The sequence below is a fragment of the Neoarius graeffei genome, chromosome 23 (assembly GCF_027579695.1).
Source record: "Neoarius graeffei isolate fNeoGra1 chromosome 23, fNeoGra1.pri, whole genome shotgun sequence".
NCBI lineage: Eukaryota > Metazoa > Chordata > Actinopteri > Siluriformes > Ariidae > Neoarius > Neoarius graeffei.
In genome coordinates, this window is record NC_083591.1 from 13,414,581 (window position 1) to 13,442,094 (window position 27,514).

General features: G+C 40.6%; 1 protein-coding gene across 2 annotated transcripts in view; it reads left to right on the top strand.

The window, feature by feature from the left end:
- The first annotated feature begins 818 nt into the window (after positions 1-818).
- Positions 819-27,514, top strand: part of tgfb1a (transforming growth factor, beta 1a) — a 37,737-nt gene continuing 11,041 nt past the window's right edge. The window contains exons 1-5 of one of the 2 annotated variants that reach the window (XM_060905796.1): positions 819-1,334; positions 1,500-1,541; positions 1,727-2,862; positions 26,664-26,933; positions 27,336-27,413. In XM_060905796.1, coding sequence (XP_060761779.1) covers positions 2,535-2,862; positions 26,664-26,933; positions 27,336-27,413 — 676 coding nt within the window. In that variant the 5' untranslated portion in view covers positions 819-1,334; positions 1,500-1,541; positions 1,727-2,534. The remainder of the gene's footprint in view (positions 1,335-1,499; positions 1,542-1,726; positions 2,863-26,663; positions 26,934-27,335; positions 27,414-27,514) is intronic. The other variant, XM_060905797.1, reaches the window with a different exon arrangement.

Sequence of the window (27,514 nt, forward strand, 5' to 3'; positions counted from 1 at the left end):
ATCCAGCTGTTTTCCAGTAATATCGTTAACAAAAAAACAAAGAAACAAACAAAGAAACCCGACCGAAAACAATACCTCACCCCCTGGTGGACCCTGTCCCGGGTGAGGTAATAAAAAGGAATTTAGTCAGCAAGAAACAAAACCCTTCAATTATTTCCCTAGCATGAACACTGATCAGTCAACAATAAAGGATTTTTTTTGTACCTCTGATTTTGAGACAGAGAATCAAAATGATGACTGATGAGTAAACTGATAATTCTTTAAAAATTGGCAGTTATGCTGTTTTTCTGTAAATAGATTATAAATCGATTATAAATGTAGTGAGCGATGTAGGCGTCTTTGAATCTTACAAAGTGATTCTCTGTTCTGGTTTAAAACAAAAGAGAAGCACATTTTAGTTCAAGAAATCCTTTAGTTTTCATTTAGTTCTATGTCCAAATCTGACCATGTGGAGTGTTTTCTCAGGCTGGACCTTGTTGTTACAGAAAACACGGGTAAAGTCAGCAGGGGCTGTGGTCTTTCACTGCTGAACAGGCTAGGTCTTTATTTGTGGGGGAACTCTGTCTACCTTCAGTACACTTTCAATGTGTCACTTTGGAAGTTTAGAGTGTGGTTAGTTTGGCCAACATGAGTGTCACACAGAGCTTGTTTATCTGTCTGTACTGTCTTTCTAATGTGTACGTGAGAAAGAGATAGATATTTTTGCCCTATTCAGTCTATCACACCATCACTTTGTTGTGTGCTGTGTGCAAAGCAGATGTTTAAGAGTCCGTTATACTCATTTCCTGGGCGGAGAGCTCTCTTCTGAATTAGTGAAGTAACAGGAACAAGAAAAAAGGAAGAGAGAAGATGTGAAAGCGAGAGGGACAGCAGTTAGTCTGAGAGTCCGAGGAACAGCTTTCACAAATCATTTTGTCACCAACTAATTATTTGGTCTTCCAGAAAGAGGGGGCTCTAAAACAAGAGTGAGGTCTGAGTCTGAAGGAGGTTGAGAGAGAGAGAGAGAGAGAGAGAGGACAGAAGAGGAGGTGTGAAAAGTGTCCTCATCAGGGCTTGAAGCATAAAAGTGGCCGGGCAGAGAAGGAGAAGAAAAGGAGGAAAAGAAGGAGAGGGTGTGGGAGTGCAACCCGATCCGAGGACTTACACACTGCTGGCAGTGAGAACGTTCGCCTCATAACTTCAACTACTACTGCTGTTGCTACTGACGCTCCGTTTTCATCCAACACTCATGTTCTGGGCTGTTTTTCACTTTCGATTCCAATTCTACTGACCTTCAAATTCTATTTATTCAAAGACAATTTGTCTGTTACATCACTGAGCAGAGAAACTACAAGGTATTTTCCACAAGGATTTATTTACCTTTCGATTTTCTCACTGCTCAGGTGTGTGTGTGTGTGTGTGTGTGTGTGTGTGTGTGTGTGTGTGAAACAACGTGTGTTGCTGGAGAGAAGCATGCATGATATTTTGGGGTTTTGTTGTTGTTGTTTTTGTCGTTACAGTGGATGACAACTTCATCAGCAGGACCTGAATTTATAATCAAGGTACTAACCAGCCTTTCTGAACCATGCACTTTAGATCCTGATGTATGTCTGTTTCTGTTGAGCCTTGCACGATGATCTTACTCTTAAGTTTCACATGCTTAACATGAAAGTGTCGGGATTAGTAGCTGTGGCGACTCAGCATTTCTGTTTGTCCTCTCTTCTTCCTTTGCTGTTGCAATCTGCAGGCTATATCAGAGCCACTGGGGAAACCTATCTAAAAAGCAAGGGGTCATCAGAGCAAGAGTTTCACTGTAAGACCAAAAACGAGGGATGATTTGAGAGGCTTGCTGACAACAACCTGTCAATCTACAAAGAACCAACTACAAAGTGTCTAAGAGGCACTAACTATCACATAGACTTGTCATTGTGTCCAAGCTGCAACCTTTCTCCTGAGAACAGGAGGTCTCCAGGACAGGGAGAGAAAGCCGAGGATTTCAGCTAGACCTGCGGTCTTAAACAAGTGCTCCTGTGTGTGTTTGCCAGCAGAGAAGCAACACTGAAAGCTGGAACTCAGAGAAACGCAGAAACCTACCCAGCTAAGCTTGTGGTTTGAGTAAATGCTTATGTATTCGGTGTTTATTTGTGTTCAAGTGTGGCCCTGACATCACATGTCCTCACTCTGGGAAGCACTGCCTTGCGTCCACCCTCTGAGTAAGTGTGTGTGGGAGAGTCAGTGAGAACAAGAGTGAGACAGATCGGCTCATTTGGCAGGACCTGAAGTGCGAGGGCTAGTCACACACAAACTCTCCACCTTTGAATGTCTGGGCTCAAGAGACAAACCGACTCTGTGTGTACTGGGATTCCCCTCCTCTAATACACCTGAGCATTGACTGACCTCAATATTACAGGTGATTTCCATGACCAGCTTTATTGTCATCATCATCTTGTTGCCAATCAGCTACTGACTGTTCCATCTCCGTCACACCAGACGTCAACCTTACTTGTTGCTTTTAAACTGAACTGGGTACATTTCAGCACTAGATCACCATCACCATGAGGCACCTTTGTTTGGCACTAGCCATTGTATGCTTGGCATCTGTTGCTGGTGCCATGTCCACCTGCAAGACTTTGGACCTCGAGCTGGTGAAGAGGAAGCGAATTGAGGCCATTCGTGGACAGATTCTCAGTAAATTACGCATGGCCAAAGAGCCCGAGCCTGAAGATGACCCAAAAGACGAAATCCCAGACAATATCATCTCAATCTACAACAGCACTGTGGAGACCACTGAGGACCAGCAGAGCACGATAGTTCCTGAGACAGAGTACCAGGAAGAAGAGGAATACTTTGGCAAAGAAATGCACAAATTCAACATGACTCATTGTAAGTACCTGAAATTTTGAATTGAAGCAAATTGGACAGGAATGATCCGTAATATCCCTTTAGTGCTTATTTTTAACTAGTGGCATAAAGGATCCATGCAGATATCCACACAAGTATCCCTTAATGAGCACAATATGAGGAAGTTATTAAGTGGAGTGCACTAGAATTGGCCACTGAAAGAAGAAATGGGGAAAGAGGCAGTATCTGTTTGAGTGTTAGATGGTATCTAAGGATATCTTAGAACACAATCTCACAATTAGGAAAAACTACTTAAGCAAACGCAAGAGTAGCTGCCTGAGGCATCCTCCATATCTTCCCCTCTCATGACTTCCATGATTATTAGCAGTTGGTACCAGTTCTACTGTTGACACTCACATTTTGAATGTGGTTTAACACAACTGATAGGCAGAGCACGCAGTCCCTTAACAGTCAGAGGAAAAAATGAACAAACTAAAATCAAGTAAGGAGCATACTTGAAGGAAAATAGCAGGGTAAACGTACTGTTACAGTACTTACAGCATACTCAAGTAAAAGTAAAAGTGCACCCATTTTAAACTACCTCATAAAGTAGAATTCCTGAAAATAGTAATAAGATTATTTGTAATTCATTACTTTACATTACACGTATGCTTTTCTGGATCAGTATGTACAACACACTTGAGTTGTGCATACAACTTATTAGGAACTGACATATGCTTTTTTTAAGTTAAAGATGAAGGGCTTGACTGGCAAAATGTGTTAATTTCAGGACCAAAAAATTCATTAAAGACCACTGTCATCCATTGGCTGAGCTGTGGGTGATCCTCTGGATTAAAAGTAGGCCTAGCTCAGCTGAGCAAATTGACTATACTGTTTCCGGAGATAAGCATGATATGCCAGAGTAAGACCATTTAGAGTTATAAACAGGATAAGCAGGACTTTGTTGATTAGAATATGGATATAAAAAGGCTGATGCTCTAAACTAGTTGAAGGCTATTTAACTATACAGCAGTGCTGCCAGTAAGCAACACATTACAATAGTTCAATATACAGCTTATTAAGGTATGCATTAAGTTAGCATATATTTTCATTTTTTGATATTTTGACAATGTTTCTGAAATAATAATACAGTGAGTTTGTAGTGTGGTTAATTACTGTTCATGATAATCAAATTATAAACCAGCATCTAGGGTTCTTAAGTGTAGTTTTTGATCTCATAGAGTACCCATGAAGCACTAGCATAAAATTAGCAAATCTATCTAATCTAGGTTTCTCTTTTATCAGAATTTAAGAGACCAAATTTCAGTTTATATAAGCTATATTATATAATATTTTTTAGTCTAGTCTTCCATTTTTTTAACATATTATTACATATTTAAAATGGTCCTAAAATAGAACTTTGTGGGACACCATATGACACTCGGAGATATGTACATTTCCTGAGTTTTCTAGCCTATGCATTTACCCTCTGGGGTTGAGAGCTTCGCCGGCGAAGCTTGGCAGGTTTAGAATGAGTAGGTCATGTATTTAGATAAATATCTTCACAAGTTTTTTTTTTTTTTTATCATACAAGCATGATAAACATATTGATAGAAACTTTATACTTTACACTTTGCTATGTGCCCACTGCCAAATAATATTATAGTTTTTAAATTACCTAAATTAGATGAAACTAGTGCTGTCAAAAATGTCGCGTTAACTTGACTCAATTTTAACGGCGATAATTTTTTTATCGCGAGATTAACGCTCTGTGACATGATGTAGGTTTTTCATAAGCTTTTGAAACTGCCAGGAACTTGGAACAGAGACTTTGCTTAGAAAAACGATAGCAGCTAGACTGTAATGCCACGCCCGCACAGCCAGAGTCCTCTGCCCTCCCCCCAAAGAACCAGGGCGGGCAGGGCGCGCTAGCCCCGCGCCTCGGGACGAAGAGCCACGGTGCTCGGCTTAGGTTTCATTTTCCCATCAGCGGCTCCAGCCCGACTTTGCAGTGGCTGTGACAAGACGTGTTATGCTCTGCAATAAAAAAAAAAAAAACATTGGTACAAAGCAAGCCCATTCACTTTTTTATGCTGATAAGAGAATTACAATGGTTTTTCATGTGACAAAAATGTGCGATTAAATTGCGATTAATCGCGAGTTAACTATGACAGTCGTGACATTAATCGCGATTAAATATTTTAATCGCTTGACAGCACTAGATGAAACATAAAACTTGTCACTTTACTCAGTCACACTGGAGTTGGAGTGCTGAGCATCCACTCAGTCTTAATCAAAACTGAAAGAGTGAAAGTGATTATCATGCTGTGACCATGTGAATAGTCTCTTATGAATGACTATTCATAAGAGACTATTCACATGGTCACAGCATGATAATCACTTTCACTCTTTCAGTTTCGATTGGTTTCTCTTTCGTGGTGGAAATGCCCATCGTAAACAGGATAAAATCTGTCAAAGTTTAGGCTATTTGGAGGTAAAACTTGTCTCGAGATGGCACACGAATTATATGTGCTTCGGATGATTCAGGACAGTGATTCAATTCATGATTCATTTCATGATTCAGGACAGTGATTCAATTTCAGGGCAATGAATCAATTCATGATTCAATTCATGATTCAGGACAGCAATTCAATTCAATCTTCAGAACTGCGACACTGATGATGAGCAGTGCCTTTTTTTTTTTTATCTTTGACTTGATCCAGCCGAAAATCAACTTGAGTAAGTGTAAATATTTCTTCTATTTCTGATGAGCAGATTGGTTGATATGCATGTGCTGTAGTGCATACAACAAGAAAAATGACTGAGCAATTTTTCCAGAATTAAACGTCTTTTCCTCAAAAATAGTTAATTTTGCTCTATTTTGAGCTTAGAGAGTAAAATTTGGAGTTGGAGTGGGAGCAAAATTACAGAGTAATTGTGTACCAGAGTAACAGAGTTGGTTGTGACTCTGAACTGAGTAAAATAGTACAAGAGTTAATTTCAAGACACAAGAGTCAAATACCAAAATAAAGTCAAATACCAGATAAATGAAGCTGTTGTAAAAAGTAGTTTTAGAACTGTGTTGGAATGCGTGAAAAAACATTACCTTACCCATTGTGACTTAACCTGATGGGATTAAGAGTTGGCAGTGGGAGGGGTTTTCACTCTTCTCATTGAATGGAATGGAAATTTTTACCCTTCTCATTGAATACCCCTCCCACTGCCAACCTCATCTCATCTCATCTCATCTCATCTCATCTCATCTCATTATCTCTAGCCGCTTTATCCTGTTCTACAGGGTCGCAGGCAAGCTGGAGCCTATCCCAGCTGACTACGGGTGAAAGGCAGGGTACACCCTGGACAAGTCGCCAGGTCATCACAGGGCTGACACATAGACACAGACAACCATTCACACCTACGGTCAATTTAGAGTCACCAGTTAACCTAACCTGCATGTCTTTAGACTGTGGGGGAAACCGGAGCACCCGGGGGAAACCCACGCGGACACGGGAGAACATGCAAACTCCACACAGAAAGGCCCTCGCCGGCCACGGGGCTCGAACCCGGACCTTCTTGCTGTGAGGTGACAGCGCTAACCACTAAACCACCATGCCGCCACACTGCCAACCTTTTATCCCAAAACAATAGGACATAAATTTTTTGATGGCCAGTTAATTGTCCAAATCAGTGGAGCAGATTTAAGTTTTTGTGACTGATGCATTCCTAAGACTGAACAGAATCACCTCAAGTGACCAAAATGGTTCGTCACAATGGGTAAGATCATGTTTTTCACACATTCCAACACAGTTGGAAAACTGCTTTTTACAACATCTTCATTTATCTGTTATTTTTTTAAAAGTAGAATCGTGACATACATACGGTATAGATATTATTATAGCTGAACTTGTGCTGAACACAAAAAAGTCATATGACTTTGAAAACACTGCTTAGATTTGTTGAAATTGACAACAAAATCAGAGCATGCCAAAATCATTTAAGTGCCAGAAAATACCCTCAGACCTCAGAGCGTTAAATGCCATGGTTACTCGGGTCAAAAATATACTTAATAATTGCAAATGTAGTCCGTAGTTCAAGACCAAATCAACTGTTTGGCTACAAATGAAATCAGCTGAACAAGTGCTACATTTTTAGATTTGCTATGTTCATTCATTCATTCATCTGCTGTAACTGCTGTATCCTTGTCAGGGTTCCTGTTTATGTCTGCATATTTTGGAAATTAAGTGAACTAAGTTGATTAGAAAATACTGCATGGTGGAAAACAAAAATAGTGGCTGAATAGGCTTAGCCAGACTTAATGTGGGAGCGGAAAAGGTTGGTCAAGAGTGGATTCAGGAGGGGCTAGACAGAATTCTTTTGGCAGTGGGTGGGAATTTCATTTAAAGAACAGTTCTGTGCACACCTTTACTGATTGCTAATGCTGATGCTAATACAAGTTTTTCCACATAATCAAACCAATAATCAGGGATGAAAAATACTTGAGGAATTGTACATCATTACTGTAGTTAAGTATAATTTTGGGGGTACTTATACTTGCTCAAGTGTACTTTTACGTGATGTCATTTCCAAGAAAAAGATTACCACTCACTGTCCACCGGGTCACCAACATTATACAATATTTAGAGAAGGGACTTCATATAAAGCGGGAATAATACAGGGCCTAAGATGGAACTTGGAGGGACATCAAGCTTTTCCCGATTTTTATTTCTCATCCAGTATTACATGCTATTTACCTCAGTCAAAAAATATTTGTTGTTATTTGCTTACAGCATTGGGGACATATTGGAGTTAAAATGTTTAGTCATCAAGGCACAGCTGTAATTGAATTAAAGAGCAGTAGGAGCAATTTAGAAAATGAATCAGCAGGTGTGTGAATAGTAGGTAGACAAAAAATAATTTCTTGAACGGTTAAGGAATATTCTCAGGTTTTTTCTTTTACTTAATAACACTTTTTGAAAATCAGCTGAGTTGGACTCACATTGGAGCCTATGGAAGAATACATCCATGATGGCAGATTAAATAATTAAATAATATTGGCTGGTGTTGAGTGGTATATCAGATATATTCCATTTGGCTCACATGATACTCAATGAGTCGAAGATGAGTTCAATATCATGCTAGCTGAATGGAATATAACTGATATACCACAAAAAAGCCAGCCAATATTATTATTATTATTATTATTACTCATCCATCCATTATCCGTAACCACTTATCCTGTGCAGGGTAAGCTGGAGCTTATCCCAGCTGACTATGGGCGAGAGGCGGGGTACGCCCTAGACAAGTCGCCGGATCATCGCAGAGCTGATACATAGACACAAACAACCATTCACACTCACATTCACACCTACGGTCAATTTAGAGCCACCAATTAGCCTAACCTGCATGTCTTTGGACTGTGGGGGAAACCGGAGCACCCGGAGGAAACCCACGCAGACACGAGGAGAACATGCAAACTCCACACAGAAAGGCTCCCATCAGCCACTGGGCTCAAACCCAGAACCTTCTTACTGTAAGGCGACAATGCTAACCACTACACCACTGTGCCGCTATTATTATTATTATTATTATTATTATTATTATTATTATTATTATTCATTCCTTTCAGATGTTCAACACATCTTTCTCTTTCAAAATTCTCTCAAAATCTTCCGTATTTAACAAACAAACCTGGCGGCCATGTTTGTTTACAAATTGTCACAGTCGCTCGCTAGTGCAGAAGTTTTACATCTCCGACGTGTGACATCATATTGTCTTGACAACCGTGCAATATCGTAAACAATATTCAATGCTCATTCTCCATCGGGTAGACTGACGTAATACACGTAGGATAAGTGATATGCTAACAATGTTGCATGCTATCAAACCAAATGAACGAAACCCGCTAGAAGGGAATAGAATACATGTTTTTATTCCATTGAAAAGGTGTCCTGTATGTATAATAATCATTGATATTTAGACACATGTTGTATAGTTTAGTGTACATATAGTGTATATCCTACGTTCTCATATAAGCAAAAAGTTTACAAAATATTATGATGAAGGAATGTTGTACATTGTATGTTGTATGTTGGACAAGACTGTCTGCTAAATGCCTGTAATGTAATGTAGTAGTAGTAGTAGCAGTAAAAGGAGTTTTTTGGGGAAGCCATGACCTAACAGTTAGAGAAGCAGCTTTGGAATCAAAAGGTTGCCAGTTTGAGTCCCTGGACCAGCAGGAATGGCTGAAGTGCCCTTGAGCAAGGCATCTGACCCCCAACTGCTTCCCAGGCTGCTCTGGGTATGTTGTACGTCACTCTGGATAAGAGCATCTGCTCAATGCCTGTAATGTAGCGTAGGAAAATGTGGAAAAGCTCCAAAGTCTACATGAGCAACTCAAAAACGCCATATTGTTCTAAATACATGATAAGACATACACTCAGAGATAGCGTTCAAAAGCTTCAATTAATGTTCACAGTAACGTTTGAAGACAGTTGATTGGAAAAATGCTGCCTGATCGTTTCCCCTAGTCTGTCAAATCACCTGTTGAGTTTTGGTGAGCCTATAGCCTCAGATTCCTGTTCTTGGCTGACAGGACTGGAACCCGGTATGGTCTTCTGTTGTTGTAGGGCATCTTCTTCAGGGTTTGCTGTGTTGTGCATTCTGAGATGCTTTTCTGCTCACCACAGTTGTAAAAAGTGCTTATTTGAGTTACTGTGGCCTTCCTGTCAGCTGGAACCAATTCTCTTCTGAGCTATCTCATCAAGAAGGAGTTTCCACGTTTTTTTTTTCAACTTTGTATTTAAAAAATGTTGCTTCGTCGCTATTTAGTGCTTGCACTGCAGTTCTTGTCTATCCTGTTATGTTTAGTTACATGTGGTGATGTACAAACATGAAAGATATCAGGTTACATCTGTACATGTGATGAATAACCAGATTATTGGCTGCTAGCTAAATGATAAGTATCCGTGAAGACACCTAATGCCATTTAGGTGTCTTTACAGGATAATTATCATTTAGCTAGCAGATTTAATCTGATTGAAGGTGTCATGGTATGCTGGATACATTACCACTTCGGTAATGTGGTAAATGCTCAAATCAGATAAGGGTCAGATTATTGGTGTGCGTGTAAACACTCAGAGAAGCACATCTTCTTTTGAACTCAGAGGAAAGTCAATTCTGCTGTTAGTTGTTTAGCTGTTAAGATTCTATAATAATAAAAACTGCAATATATGGTACACAGAATGAGTCCTGGAGTCTTTTTCATCCTCTTCTTCTTTAATATCTGCAGGCAGATGTGTAAGATTAGAACATCAGACCATAGTCAGCACTGTTTTTTTTTTTTTGGGGGGGGGGGGGGGGGTATGCATGACTCTAAGAGTATCCATGACATTGCTGTATTGTGTGTGTTGTTGTTCTCATGTGTCAGATTGCTAATCAGGCTATGTTCAAACAGGCTTGACAGGCTTTAAGCACTGGCTAATGTCTGAAAAACATCTCGGCCTAAACATTACCCTACTTTGGGCATCTGTTTGTTTAATAGCTCTAGCAGCCCGTATTTGAGGGTTTTTTTTTCTTTCTGGGCACTGCAGGCTGCTCTTCTAACTCATGAACCTGCTGTTAGCAATTTAGGTCCATCTGTTGATGGGTAAATAGTCAGTTTTTGAAGCTCGCCACCCGCCTTCTTTTTATCACCACTCCTTGATTCCACTTTAACCACTTCAAACGAAGGTGACATTACCATGAAGCCCTTGATCACAGATGTACAACGGTGAACAAAGGCATGGGAGACAGGGGGCTTAGCTCAGGCCCGAGCTGTCGACACAGAAGAAAACTTTAAAACAATTGTTTTGAAAAGACAGGGTGGACATGCAAGATTCCCTCTGCCCGCTTTTTCATCATATCTCCCCCCCAGTCCCCTGGGAGAGGGGGGCTTCCTGTAATATGATCACTAGCCACCTTGGGATTTCTCTCTCTCTCTCTCTCTCTGTTTGTGGCAGAGCTGTTTGCCAGGAAGGAAGGCTGGTGGTGCATGCTGTGTGAGTCAGAATTAAACAGTCCCAGGGGCAGCAATGAATTTCCTGCTGACAAGCACTCTCGGGGACAAAACGATCATGTAGCACTCTGAATATGTATGGTGGATATGTATGTGAGTGTGCATGGATGGATCTGTGGGTGTGTGTCAGTGTGTCAGTGAGTACTTCAAATTTTTTGGGGCGATGTGAAAGACTCAGGGTCTCAACTCTCTACGTTGAAGTAAAGTCATATGAACCTCCATGCACAGCTATGACCAAATAAGTGTGTGCACTCTCTCTCTCTCTCTCTAACTACCCTGTACAGGAATTTATTGATGCACACACATGAGAATCTCTGACTGCCAAAGCTAAGTTTAGCAGAATTGTTTTAGCCAGAAGCGTTACAACACTTCCCTAGTATTCACAAGAGGAATAACTCGCTCCCTTAATAGCCGCTTTCATTCCCAAATGCACTTTCATCGTTTTGCTCATTCAATGCAAAAAAACCCCTCCTGTAGATCTGATTTATTGTCCACTGTCCTTAAGAGGTACATTCTTAAACGTAAGACATTTATTTTATTTATTTTAGATTCTGTTCCTTATGTGGAAGTCATGTGCATAGAATAATTTCCTTCAGCTTCCATCTACTTTCGCAATGTCTTGTAATCAACACACCATCAGCAATATTCTCTATTACCTTCTCAGCAAAATTCACTATTACCTTCACTAACAGCAGATTTAAATAAAAAAAAAACACTGATAAAACCACTTCTGTTCTGTAGTTGGTCAGCAGATTTTATTTTTGTACAGTTTTTGTTCAGTGCATGAAGTTGATCCACTTGCACTTGATCCAAGGTAGCACCATTTAACAGACTTTTCAAGTGGTTGAGTCTATTCTGCTCTCCAAACCTGCCTGATCCATTTATGCTGATGCCGTACTTCTGGTTGGAGTTCACCTCCTCATCACATCACTCCTGCTGAGGATGACCACATATGGACAGCCTAGAGATGCACTTAGAAACCATAAAGATGGCTTTGGACTGCAATTGATACAAACGATGGCTTAGGACTACAATTGCCTTGATAACTTTAGGACTGTGTTCACCACAAACAGTCTTTCACTCAAGTCTCCATCAATAAACAGTTGATACCTTCATCAAAATAGACCCCATGTTCAAACTATAATGAATTTCCTGGTTACACTTTTTGACTATGTAGCATGCAGTTTTTTTATAATCCCACAATATTACACTACATTAATGGCATTTAGCTGACACTGTTATCCAGAGTGACTTACAACATACCCAGAGCAGCCTGGGGAGCAGCCATTGGGGGTTAGGTGCCTTGCTCAAGGGCACTTCAGCCATTCCTGCTGGTCCAGGGAATCGAACTAGCAATCTTTTGGTCCTGAAGCTGCTTTTCTAAACATTAGGCCATGGCTTCCCATATCTGGTACAAATTTATCTCATCTCATCTCATTATCTCTAGCCGCTTTATCCTGGTCTACAGGGTCGCAGGCAAGCTGGAGCCTATCCCAGCTGACTACGAGTGAAAGGTGGGGTACACCCTGGACAAGTCGCCAGGTCATCACAGGGCTGACACATAGACACAGACAACCATTCACACTCACATTCACACCTACGGTCAATTTAGAGTCACCAGTTAACCTAACCTGCATGTCTTTGGACTGTGGGGGAAACCGGAGCATCCGGAGGAAACCCACGCGGACATGGGGAGAACATGCAAACTCTGCACAGAAAGGCCCTCGTCGGCCACGGGGCTCGAACCCGGACCTTCTTGCTGTGAGGCGACAGCGCTAACCACTACACCACCGTGCTGCCCCGGTACAAATTTATATATGTAAAATTTATATCTGGAATTTTTTGGATGTCCATCGCGAGCGATGATGATGTCAATGGCGTCTTAAGTGGGATCGTAGCCCAAAAGCTGAAGCACAAGTGCATCCACATACTGGGCATACAACGGTAGTGCTGGGGTCGGGTCTTCTTTTTTTCTGGCTTGCCGCTTGCGGTCCAGGTCGTCTCGTCTGTTCTCCTCTAAGTTGTTTCCTCCTTGGTGAACAGCATGGCAGCAGGCACATCTGTCTGTGGCAATGGGCTCCCACTCATGGTGAGGGATACCGCATGCAGCAAGGGACGACTTTAGCAAGTCCTTGAAGTGCTTGTAAGTGCGTCCGACCTTCCTTGTGCCAGTAGCAAGTTCAGAGTAGAACACCGTCTTCGGGAGTCATGTGTCGTCCATACATACCACATGACCAGCCCATCTTAATTGAGCTTTCATGATGAGTGCTTCGATGCCAGGCATGTTTGCTCGTTGGAGCACTTCTGTGTTGGGAACTCTGTCTGTCCATGAAATGAAATCTTGCACAGGCAGCGGAGGTGAAACTGGTCCAGTGCTTTTAGCTGTTTTTTGTACAGTGTCCATGTTTCACAGCCGTAGAGTAGGGCCATTATGACGACTGCCTTATAGACTGCCAGTTTTGTGTGAAGTGTGATGCCGCGTTTGCCCCACAGCCATGACCAGAGCTTACCAAAGGAAGAGCCTGCCTTCGCAATCCCATTTGACACTTCTTTGTCCATGCTGTAGGATGGGGTCAGTGTACTTCCCAGGTAGGTAAGCTCTCTATGTTGTTGAGCTCTGTTCCCTCAATCACGATGTGAGGGGCTGGTAGTACCAACCCTGGTGCAGGCTGAAACATTACTTCTGTTTTCTTCAGGCTGATTGTCAGTCCGAAAGCCTTACAGGATGATGACAGGCAGCTAGCGAGTTCTTGCAGATCTGGCTCGCTGAAAGCAGCAAGGGCACAGTCATCTGCAAAGAGGAAGTCTCTCACTAGGGCCTCCAGTACTTTGGTTTTCGCTTTGAGACACCGTAGGTCAAAAAACCAACCATCACATCTATAGGGAATGGTTATTCCTGCGTCTGTTGCAGAGAGTGCTGTGAACAGCATGGTGGCAAACATGAGGCTAAAGAGAGTGGGTGCCAAGACACATCCTTGTTTTACTCCGTTTGTGATCGGGAAGGAGTCAGACATCATGTCTTTTTCCACAACATGGGCCATCATGCCATCGTGGAAAGACCTGATGATGTTGACAAACTTTGAGGGACAGCCCAGTTTAGACAGGATAGACCACAGGCCCTTTCAACTGACTGTGTCGAACACCTTTGTTAAGTCCACAAACATATATCTGGAATTTATATATTTCTATAAAGCTGCTTTGTGACAATGTTTATTCATAAAAGCATGACACAAATAAAATTCGATTTAATTGAATTGCACTGAATTTAATTGAGGTTAGTGCTGTATATGCACATAAAAGGCCTCCTTAAAGGAACACACACACACCACGGGCGATTGCTCTGAGACAACGAGGGAGGCTCAGCCTCCTCTAAAAATGACGAACATCGTGTAGGATGAATTGCGCTAGGCTTATGTTATAGCTGACCTTATAACATTGCTATTTCAGATCCAGAATCATAGAAATATATGTGCTCAACCCAACTACAGTGCGAAATCATTCCGTTATAACTTTCCCCAGTTCACCTAATGTGTGCGTGAGTTTTTCCCCCTCGTGACAGCGCGATGCAGCCCAGCCTCAGTGGATTGGGAGCTATGTGCTTGTCAATCTCAAAATGCAAGACGATTATTGGACAAATACTGCGAAAATGCCCGCCCACGGAGTCTCACGGTCTCCCAGCCTCAATGGACTTCAACGGCATTTGGGAGCTATGCGCTTTTCAATCTCAAAATGCAAGATGGTTATTGGACAAATACTGCGAAAATGCCCGCCCACGGACTCCGAGCCTCACATGGGAGGGACATGGCAGTTTCCGCGAGGAGACTGGTGATTGGTGAAAGCAGCCGGATATTTTCTTTGATTGACAGCTCGTTTCAACTATAGACAGGCAGCGGACAGTGTTGCCAGATTGGGTGATTTACCGCCCAATTGGGCGGTTTTAAGTGCATTTTGGCGGGTTTTGAACATATTTTGGGCTGGATAACGTCAGCAGTATCTGGCAACATCAGTTCAGTCTCATGCGGATTCGCAAGTGCTGTGGTGTATTGTAAGATATCGGCTTACATTTCGATTTCATTCATTACATACGGTTTCTACCTGCTTTTTTAGTTTGTATATATTTTCATTGTAAATAAAGTGTAAATATAGTGTTGTCAAGTTTGCTATCTTAGTTCCAGAAATTTTGTTTATTTGAGTGACTGAACTTGAAGTTGAGGGGGCTAGTCAGCTAGCAAGAAAGCTGCGCACGGATGCCAAGCATTGCTGATTTAATTTTGGCGAAGCCATTTGCCAGTCTTCCTTTCGAGGAAAAAATTAAAATTAAAGAGCAGGGTAGACCAACGCTTCAAATTGACTTGGTGAAAAAGGTAGGGAATAATACTCGTTCCTTTCAGCTCTCCTGGTACGAGAAAGTGAATTGGCTAACAGCAAGTGACCCACATCAACAACAGTAAATAGGCTACTTTAGTAATATGTCATGGATGGACCAAAAATATAGAATCTATTTAAAATGTTTATGCTGAGTATATTATATTGGAATATATGTTTTTCTGGATATGAATTAAACACCGCTACAATTTGGAAAACATTTTTAAACAAAAACACAGCCGAGGTCAATTTTTAAACAACATGCCACAATTTTAAAATATAAAATGTTAAAATATACCCCCCCCCCCCAACACCACCATCATGTATATTGGACAGTAGGCTAATGGGCCAAAAGAACCTGTTATTTCACAGTTTGTAACGCTGCCAACAATCAGCCAGATCAGAGGCAAGAGTATGGGCAAAATTGATGTTTTTTCTTTTAAAATCTGGAAATATCGTAACTGACCAGCCTCCCCTGTTTGAAAGACTACCAGCCGCCACTGACACACACGCACAAATGTGGTTAGTCATGATATTATATGGGAGCTTAGAATGATGTACTTCTGTTTTTTTAATTAGTTTGAAGTGTTTCAAATCCGTAATGCCCGCCTGGCTTCCTTGAACACCAAACATGGTAAACAGGAAAATTGTAACCCATTCATTCAAACCAAAACCCATTAAACTTTCAGTTCTGTTTTCTGTCCTTTCATGTAATTTGTACCTTAATTGAACCATGTAATGTGTGCTTAGTTGATATACTTGTAATTTCTTCCAAAATGTTAGGGGGAGAAAGGATGTTAGAGTAAATAATCCACCTCGTTCAGGTTCATTACACTTGCAACTGTATTTCACGTGCGCTTTCTGACAAGTTATCGATGTGTCAGCAAAGTGGTATGAAAAATATCAACCGAAAAGGAAACCAAATCCAGAGGACATTTCGCTCTGTGTAATCACCCAACATGATTGTAACTGAAAGGCTGCGGTGGAAAGAAATTAGTCCCAGCCTCATGTCTTCATATGTCATAAGAATGACTTCATTCTGTGTATTTTTCTTACTATTAGTGGTGCTGATGTGCATAGGTTCACAAAAATGACTAGAAGAGCACTCGATAGAGTGCATGTCTCTGCCAAGCCACATGTCCAAATTTGCATCAAAATCTAATTATTTGTTCCTTGGCCCTTTCCTAAAAATTCCATCAAAATCCGTTCACTACTTTTTGAGTTGTGTTGGGAACAGACAAAAAAAAATATTGGATCTATATACGTATTCGGATTTGCGTCAGAATCTAACAATTTGTTCCCTGGCCCATGGCCCGCCTTTCTTAAAAATTCCATCAAAATCCGTTCACTACTTTTTGAGTTACATTGGGAAGAGACAAACAGAGGTGAAAACGTGACCTCCTCCAACAAAGTTGGTGGAGGTAAAATTTAATCTGCCTTAATAGATTGTCCATCCATTATCTGTAACCGCTTATCCTGTCCTACAGGGTCGCAGGCAAGCTGGAGCCTATCCCAGCTGACTATAGGCGAGAGGTGGGGTACACCCTGGACAAGTCGCCAGGTCATCACAGGGCTAACACATAGACACAGACAACCATTCATGCTCACATTCACACCTACAGTCAATTTAGAGCCACCAATTAGCCTAACCTGCATGTCTTTGGACTGTGGGGGAAACCGGAGCACCCGGAGGAAACCCACGCGAACACGGGGAGAGCATGCAAACTCCCTTAATAGATTATGTTAAGAGCAAATAATTATTTTTTATTTATCTATTTATCCATCCATTATCTGTAACCACTTATTCTGTACAGGGTCGCGGACAAGCTGGAGCTTATCCCAGCTGACTATAGGCAAGAGGTGGGGTACACCCTGGACAAGTCGCCAGGTTATCACAGGGCTGACACATAGAGACAAACAACCATTCACACTCACATTCACACCTACAGTCAATTTAGAGCCACCGATAAGCCTAACCTGCATGTCTTTAGACTATGGGGGAAACCGGAACACCCGGAGGAAACTCACGCAGACACGGGGAGAACATGCAAACTCCATACAGAAAGGCTCCCGTTGGCCAATGGGCTCAAACCCAGAACCTTCTTGCTGTGAGGTGACAGTGCTAACCACTACACCACCGTGCCATCTATTTATTTATTTATTTATTAGCTCTGCTAACCCACTTATAGAGGATGTGCAGTCACGTGACCCGTCCGTGTTTACTCCGCCATATTGGACGGCTTCAGGATTGTTTACCTTGCGCGAGCGTAATGGATCCAGGGAGTAATCCCCAAGAAAATTCAGAAAATAACCCATCTACATTGCGCGATAACTTGTCTAAGTTTGTTCAGCATCTTGAAGGTGACATGAGGCAGCGTTACGTGGAAAAGTGTTCCAGGTTGGGAATCGCAGATCCGTACAACTTGCCGCAATCCTTGTTCAGGGAAATTCGGAGCTGCGGTGCCGGCGATTTGCCCGATCTGGCCTACCATGACATTTACAATTTTCTTGTTAATCGTGAATCGTTTTACACTGGCAAGCCCTCAAAGCTTACAAGAGCCTGGAAGCTTATAAATATTTTGTTGCGGGATGGGTATCCCAACTATACCTCTGGAAGGTTCCGAAGAAGAATATCTACTTGATAACCTCACGGGTAAGTGGCATTAAGACGTTTATCATAAAGAGATTATGCAGGACATTTTATCATAAGAATGTTCGAAATCTAAACTCAGTTCCAGATAATGACAGGGTTGTAAATATGTATGTTTTTGTCTGAAAAAAAAATATCACAAATCACCGCTATCTTTATCTGTGCAGAATTATTATTCAATATCAGATATAAATGTATAGGGGTCACAGATATGTCCAGCTTCTATATTCAAACAAATTAAAAAAATATTTTCTTGCACCTCTATGTGCCTAAAATAACATACATATTCTTTTTCAGTACTTTACACAATCTGATAGGAAGAACTTTATAAACAAGTTATGCATTTGTATACATATTTTATTAAGAACATTAATATTACATGTCCATGTGAAAACCAGTTATATTTTTTTGATCACAACTTGGTGATAGGTGGTGCAGTATACTACAATTATACAGCAAGTTCTAACTAATATTTTGAAAAGACCCCAATGGTCCAATAAAGTGTGCAGCGACTAAAAACAGTGTCTCTCCTCGTCTGCGGGGAATCTATAAAATGACAGGCCCTCCTTTTGGCCCTGTCTATTGGTACAACCAAATGCTGAACAAGATATAACCATTCTCGAAAGATCTACTCCCACACACTTGATAATTAGAACGGGTTCGTCTAAGTTCTATGTGCGGCCATGCCGTCCAAGATGGCAGATAAACAAATATCACGTGACCTCGTGATGTCACGTGCACGCTCTCTATACAAGCCCAATTGTAGTCAATTAGCCATGACATGTTTGATGTCCAAGACTGATTCTTCAGTTTTCCATTGCAGCTATGAAGCTAATAGCTAGTCAAGTCTCAAGAAAGTTCAACCTGAAATTCTTATCCATAAATATCTGCCTCACACTGCATGAGTTGGTTTTGGGCACAGAAACATGAACAAAACCTCATTGTGTAGCTGAATGTTGGAACGTTATGGGGCGGCCATCTTGGAGCACATTAGCTCAGTGTGCAATGTGACATGAATGATAAGACAGTTACACTTTTCACTTCAATTTGCAAATACGGACAACAAAAAATGGTTTAAAAATGATATTACCAACTTAGCAATGTGCTTAAAACAAGCAAACCTGTTTAGCTTATTTGAGGCTAAAATATTGCACATTTGATTTTTTTCAAACTGTTCCTTTAAGTGGTCCTAGTACACTTGATTTAGCCTGCACACATGCCGATGGTCTTAGTATTAAATGCCTTAGTATTAAAAATAGAAGCCAGATTTTGGTATGTCGAAGGGGAGAATGTCACATATGCTGGGAATACCATTCCAGAAATGGCATGAAAACAGGCTGTGTATATAGTTTGGAATAAAATGTACATATTTGCCTCTATCCATTGATATAAGCAATATTCAACGTTTTATATGCACTAGAGCCGAAGAAAAGTTTGACAGTATTGTAAACCGAATGCCAGTGCTGTCAAACAAGCTGGAAGGGAGCACATTCAACCCTTAATGTCAAGCAATGATCGAGTAAAGGAAACTATTTGGAGCGAAGCCATTCAGATGTCCTTGACTTCTCCTCTCTGAATTTTTTTTTCATATCATGTCATTACCACTGAGTGATTTCGCTGAGCACAGCAAGGGTGTGAGAGCCACCAAGGAGCAACTGAGTTCACAAGAAAGAGAGAGAGACAGATGGATGGATGAATGGATGGATAGGAGCAGTGTGCTTTGGAGGCTGGTATTTAAGCTTGCTGGAACGTGGCTGCACCCGTCAGTAATGATAGGCCTTCCATTGTGCCTGTTAGGACAGCTGTCCTGAGCTTACCTGAACGTGTGCCTACACACACACACACACACACACATAGACATACACAAACTCCTTCTACCTACCCACCAACAAAGGATCTCTGTCTTCCCTGAATTTTCCACTCCTGCAAATGCATACCACTCTTTCTCAATCTGAAAAAAAAAAAAATCACCAAATAGTATGGATCAGTGTTTCCTAACCCAGTCCTCAGGGCACCTCATACTATATGGTCCACATTTTTCCTTTCTCCCAACACTGAACACACCTGAACCAGGTATTTAGTGGGAGTGAAATAAAAAAGCGCAAAAATGTGACCTGCGGAAACCTGAGGACTCAGTTTGGAAACATGAGTATGGCTATTAATTGCAGACAAGATTGAAAAAATATATATATTTATTTATATATGTATCTATATGCCTTATAATGTTTATAGATTCAACAATGGGGATTTTGTCAGCTGGCACTCACATGTCTCACGCCATCAGTGAGTCACCCTAAAGTGTAGACGCTAAATAATTTCACCAATTACAGAGGATTCCAATAACGAGAATTGTACGTGTTAGGGCAATCTTTATGCATGAAGGATGACTGTTGTGTAATCACCGTATTATGAAGGATGAGGGTGTTGTATATGGCTGGCTGGTTAATGAAATAAATCACCGTGTGCTGAGTGTGTGCATTAATCACCCACACACATAGCTACTCATGACACTCTGACGTAAGATTTCGTTATTTTGTTCAAAGGAAATCCCCATCATGAATGGTATGATCAGTGTTCAGATATTAGTCTGTCTGTGGAGTGAAGTGATCACTCCTAATCTCGAAGAAAACACTTAAGGGAATTTCAGCAAAGCTTTCGATAAAGCCTGTATTTATAAATCATTATAACTTTGCTTATAATGTACTTCTTTTTAAGTTGACAATGATTTCTCATCACGGATGGCATGATGGTATAGTAGTTAGCACTGTTGCCTTATATCAGAAGGTTCTATGGTCAAGCCCAGTGGCTGACGGGGGCCTTTTTGTGTGGGGTTTGCATGTTCATATATAGTATTATAAAGAATAGTGATAAGAAATTATTTATAACACTATTTACAACACAGGAGGATGATGACAAAGCAAGAATGACAGAATGAAACTGAAAATCAGTAGTAATGTGCTAATTTTACCACTGAAGCAAACATGTAAGCCATGGCCTAATGGTTAGAGTGCCCTTGAGCAAGGCACCTAAACCCCCAACTACTCCCCAGGCTGCTCTGGGCATGTTGTACATCGCTCTGGATAAGAGCCATTAATGTAATGTAGAGCTGGTCCTAATGAAAACTTCTCGCCATACCAATAGTGTAGTTTCTCAAAATGTCAAACGTTTATTGGACGGCTTCATTGTAGCTTGTCCACTCTATAATGTGATCCATACAATGTGGTCTAGTCTGAAGTCTTGGTTCATTCCTACTGAACCCGACGCAGGGTGCATCGAAGGATGATACACCAAGAGCAGCCATTTTTAGGATGGTCATTTCAAAGGGCGTGGTGACAGTTGAACATAAATGCAGGTCACTTAAGTTGAATAAAGAAAGGCCCCTGTCAGCCGCTGAAAGCAGTGCTGCAGCAAGTATGCTCTTTGATGCGGGGAACATGTTTTTTTAATCACTAGCTCATGTAACAGCTTGTCGCTCATGCATTTGCATTTGTTTCAGATGTGCTTGCAAATTTATGAAATTGGACTAAGTGAACAAGAGAAGTGAACTGGCACAGAAGGTAGATGCCACCTCATAGCTCCAGGGATCCTAGGAGCTCAATCCTGAGTTCTCATTACTCTTTGTGTAGAGTTTTGCAAATTGTATCCACATAGAGTTTCCTGCACCCCCAAACAAGCCAGTTGGTGAATTGCAGACTCGAAATAAATTGCCCCCTAGGTGTGAATGAGTGTGTAAATGTGTCCCATCCTGAGTGAGTGTATGCCAGTGTCGTGGATCAATCATAACCCTGACCAGGATAAAGTGGTTACTGAAGACAAATGAATGAATGAATAACCTGGTCCAATTCTGTATTCCCTGTGAAAGTTTCACCTTTCACGTGTAAAATTTAGAAGGCAGAACTCGAGTTGGAAATTAAAAACAAAAAACCGTTTGGAATGTACTTGAACGCCATTTATAAAGGCTAAGCCAGTGGGTTTGTTGAGCAATCACCGATAGAGGACCAGTCAAAAGTTTGGACACACCTTCTAATTTATCCATCCATTAGACATAACCACTTATCCTGTACAGGGTCACAGGATCCTATCCCAGCTGACTATCGGCGAGAGGCAGGGTACTCCCTGGACAAGTTGCCAGATCATCGCAGAGCTGACACATAGAGACAAACAACCATTCACTTTAGAGCCAGCAATAGCCTAACCTGCATGTCTTTGGACTATGAGGGAAACTGGAGCACCCAGAGGAAACCCATACAGACATGGGGAGAACATACAAACTCCACGCAGTAAGGCCCCTGTCGGCCACTGGGTTCAAACCCAGAACCTTCTTGCTGTGAGGCGACAGTGCTAACCACTACACCACCATGCTGCCCCCCTTCTAATGCAATGATTTTCATTATTTTTATTAATTAAAAGACACTTTATACCTTAAAGTAATGATGGATGTCATTTCTCTTTACTTAGTTGAGCGGTTCTTGACATAATCTATATGGATTACTACAGTTGTGAAATCAGGCTATTTACTGTATTTTTGTTATTTACTGTTTGATCTCAGACGCATTAAGAAGGCAAGAAATTGCACTAATTAACTTTTGACGAGGCACCTGTTAATTGAAAAGCATTCCAGGTGACTACTTCATGAAACTAGTTAAGATAATGCCAACAGTTTGCAAAGCGTCATCAAGGTAAACGCTGGCTACTTTGAAGAATCTAAAATATGTGACATTTTGTTTATGACACTTTTTTTTTGTTCACCACATAATTCCATATTTGTTCCATATGTGAGGGGAGTTGAGTGAATGAACAGTATGTTCCCCTCCCTCTGTATCATGGCTGAAGTGCCGTTGAGCAAGGAACCTAACCCCTAACTGCTCCCCGGGTGCTGTAGCATAGCTGCCCACTGCTCTCTGTGTGTGTGTGTGTGTGTGTGTGTGTGTGTGTGTGTGTGTGTGTGTGTGTGTGTGTGTGTGTGTGTGCATGCATGTGTTCTCTGCTTCAGATGGGTTCAATGCAGAGGATGAATTTTACTGTGCTTGAGTGTACATGTGACCAAATAAAGGCTTCTTCTTCTTCTTTCACAGCTTTGATGTCTTCCTGGTAACTGAACCTTCTGCTGTTGGTTTTGTTTTTGTTTTGTCATTCTGTCTGAACTACTTTTAATATGCTTAATTTTAAGTGTAACCTGATACATCACCTAATTATGATCAACATGTTTAGTACAATCATTATTTTAATAAGAAATAACTTCAGAATGTATTTCATATTACACAATTCTGTAAACACAGAATGCCAAAAAAAGGCTTTGTGAGAGATAATTAATATATTTAAAGTCCATTGCCATTACCTACCACAGGAAGTGGTGAAAGACAATATTCTATGGAAATGGTACACTGTTTAAATATCAATACTTTTTTTCTTCTTCTTCACTAAACCCAAATCACTGCAGAAAAACTGTACTGAAGCATGTGAATATCATGTGCAGTTTTATGTTCATCTTCCTGAAAGGAGATCCAATATTGCGAGATCCTAATTGCACAACTGATCTTCAGTGAGGACAAAGACGATGTGACTTTAGCATATAGTGTGACTACTTTGGTATTGCAGCATATCCACATTTATTCTATCCACATTCACTGGATATGAGCAATCGCACGCTCTGATTAGCTACTCTACTACTACGATATCAGCTCATATACCGTGAGTAGAGAAAAACAAAATGGCGTGCACATATCAAGTCAGATATATCACTTTGTTATCGAGTATTTAAAAGAAACAGAAATAGCTAAAAGAATATAGTTTGTTTTTTTCCCCAATATCTCCTGTGTCACACTCCAGCCAAATCGGTAGCGGTAATGGACCTTTAAATTGGTTTGCCAACCGCCAAAAACAACCCTAAGGAAGAAGAAAAAGAAAATGGCAGACCTTGTTACTGAACCAATCAAGGATGAAATTAAAAACTCTACTCGAAAACAAAAACCCCAAAAATGCAAAAAAAAAAAAAAGCAGCTAAATGTGGAATAAAGTATTTAATGGTAAGAATGTATCTTTTTTATTTTTCAAGAATTATTATTATAGCGGTGGCACAGTGGTGTAGTGGTTAGCGCTGTCACCTCACAGCAAGAAGGTCCGGGTTCGAGCCCCGTGGCTGGCGAGGGCCTTTCTGTGTGGAGTTTGCATGTTCTCCCTGTGTCCGTGTGGGTTTCCTCCGGGTGCTCCGGTTTCCCCTACAGTCCAAAGACATGCAGGTTAGGTTAACTGGTGACTCTAAATTGACCGTAGGTGTGAATGTGAGTGTGAATGGTTGTCTGTGTCTATGTGTCAGCCCTGTGATGACCTGGCGACTTGGACAGGGTGTACCCTGCCTCTCGCCAATAGTCAGCTGGGATAGGCTCCAGCTTGCCTGCGACCCTGTAGAACAGGATAAAGCGGCTAGAGATAATGAGATGAGATGAGATTATTATAGCATTTTCCACAAATTGCTATTGCCATTTCGCCGGTTTGTTTACATTCTAAGCGGAAACGATTTTGTCTGACGTTTTGTATAAAGCTTTTATTTACAAATTTGCAAAAAATAAAAATAAAAATGCTCTGTTTCTCAAAATCTAGTGAATGTGGATAGAATAAAACAGTTATTCCACTCAATCTCGTTGTACATGGCTTATAGCAAACTCGGCACTATGCGCCATGTCAGCTATCAGCTCACGTACGACTCGATTTCGTGGATAACTGTTAAATATGACATGCGTATAAGACTTATTGGAACAGAAGTGTATGGACTGTATGGGCTCATTGCCAAGTGTGTATGATTAAGTATTTGGTTGGGCAATTTCAGGGAAAGACAGGCTGGAACAGGTATGTGTGTTTGGGGTTTGGTAAAGCTAAAGAGTTCTTGCTTCTTTGGGTCCGTTTGAACATTTTGCAGTCTTGTATATCTGAAAAGACAGCATGTTATGGTATGTTTACATTCTATGTTGTCTTGTGCTTCACTACAGATCACATTTCTTTCACTATTGTGTACTCTGAAATATTAACCTGAGCTTCTTTCTTTCTTTTTTCTTTCTTTCTTTCACTCTGAGTGTGCACTCATTTCAACCCCTTGTTGTTATTATCCATCTGACGTTCTAAAAAAAAAAAAAAACCAAGAGAAAAACAGCTGACACATATACAGCACATGATGCTTCCACGCACATATCTACCGTAATAGTGCCTTGCTTAAATTACAAGGCCTCAGTAGCAATATGTGCACAATTATTTGCTATGGCTGCAATGTTGTACATAACAGTAATATGGCAAATTGCACACTCCACTCAGCAGGTGGCTAGTGTGGACTACGAGGTGTGCTGTAGCCTACTATCAGAGTCAGCACGACAGGTGCCCTTTGCAACAGGTTGTCCACTCCCTCCACCCCACCCTTTTCTAGTAGCACGCTTCGTGGTTGCTGGGAAGTGACTCAAACACACATTCCTAATTATTTACAGCAAAATGTACTGTAAGTGCATACTTGCTGACTTAGAAGCTTTTGGCGGATGCTCTCTGACATCAACATGGCCAAACTCAACAATCTGATCTCACGAATCTGCCAATATCAAGTGCTGAGAGTTTATTTTTAAGACATCACTTGACCCTGACATAACCATGCTATATACAGTCCCAATCAAAAGTTTGGACACACCTTCTTATTCAATGTTTTTTCTTTATTTGTATTAATTAAAAGTCACTTCATGTCTTAAAGTAATGATGGATGTCGTTTCTCTTTCCTTAGTTGAGTGGTTCTTGATATAATATGGATTACTATAGTTGTGGAATTGGGCTATTTACTATATGTTTATTATTTACTATTTACTGTTTGATCTCAGACATATTAAGAAGACAAGAAACTCATCCACTAATTAACTTTTGACAAGGCACATCTGTTAATTGAAAAGCATTCCAGGTGATTACCTCATGAAGCTGGTTAAGATGATGCAAATCGTGTGCAAAGCGTTGTCAAGGCCACTTTAATAGGAACTTGTTCTTGATTCTAAGATTCCTGTTCTTGGCTGCAGCAGTGGAACCCAAAGTGGTCTTCTGCTGTTGCATGCTGAGATGCTTTTCTGCACACCACAGTGGTAAAGAGTGATTAGATGAGTTGCTATATGAGTCCTTCCTGGCAGCTCAAACCAATCTGGGCATTTTCCTCTGACCTCTCTTATCAACAAGATGCTTGTTCCCACCCACAGAACTGTCGCTCACTCAATGTTTTTTTGTTTTTCGCACCATTCTGTGTAAACTCTATAGATTGTTGTTTGTGAAAATGTGAGTGATGTACAGAAAATTATGTGACGGTTTTGAATCTCCATGTCCTGGATGTGGCAAGTATGAAAAATACAAGTGGTGTATTTCCCAGTATAACACTCATGTCCATATTTTATGGACATGAGTATTTTATGTCATAACCTGTCATCACAAATCGTGACTGCCATATATATATATATATATATATATATATATATATATATATATATATATATATATATATATATATGGCAGTCATGATTTGTGATGACAGTTATGACATAAAATATCTCACTGGATTTATGGTAATGGTCATAATAGCTGTTGTAATGTTCAGTGTCATGATAGCTTATGCCATTCATGTTTCATGTTCCATGTATTAGTATATGTTTTTGTATGATGCTAAATAATATTAACCCACAGGTAGTGTTTATTATAAATTAATATACCAACATATGATCAAAACTAGGAGCACCTAGTCATTCAAAGTAATTTCTCTTTTCACAGTTACCAGTAATGGAGAGAAAACGCTATATTTTAATGTGAGTGAAATGAAGCAAAGCATCCAGGACTACAGGCTGCTATCTCAGGCCAAGCTCAGACTGTATGTGAAAGACCCTACAATCCAACCCGGCTTGCCACAGAGACTGGCGATCTACCAAGGTCTAGGCAGTACGACAAAATATCTGGGCTTCTATGACATCTCTAATGAATTGAGAAACAAATGGATATCCATCGATGTAACAGCAACGCTCAAAGAGTGGCTCCAGTTGCCTGGTAAGTTATTTAGCATCTCTAGCATCTTATTAAGCATGCCATATAGGTTAGTGAAGGAAGCAGTATTTGAAATTTTTATGAAAAACAGCTTAATGCATGTTAAATTTCCAAAGAAAACATGCAGACAACCAACAACATGTCAAGTCCAATTACCGTAGCTTATCCTCTGTCATAGTAACACATTTTTTTTTTTGTGGTTGAATTGCCATTCTGCTATTCAGGGTATCAGGTGATGGTACTTGTGTACACTTGTATAAAGAGGAGTCATTCTGAAAACTTATATCTATTACACATTAGCTTTAATAAAGGGCAAAAAGTGACTCTTTAATCACTACTTCGTTTAAAACTTGTGTAATGAATTCCAGTGGACCATAATAATGATAACAATTTTCTCTTTGACAGAAACTAAACAAACATTTGAGCTGAAGCTTGACTGTGAATGTGGACAGCCTACTGAGAAATTCAAATTTGAAATATCAGGTTTGATCATTTATTTTGCAAGCCAAATGTTTGCACACCGCATGGTTTCTGGTTGAGAAAAATAAAATGCAGCGTGAATAGCTCCTTCAACAAAGGCCAAC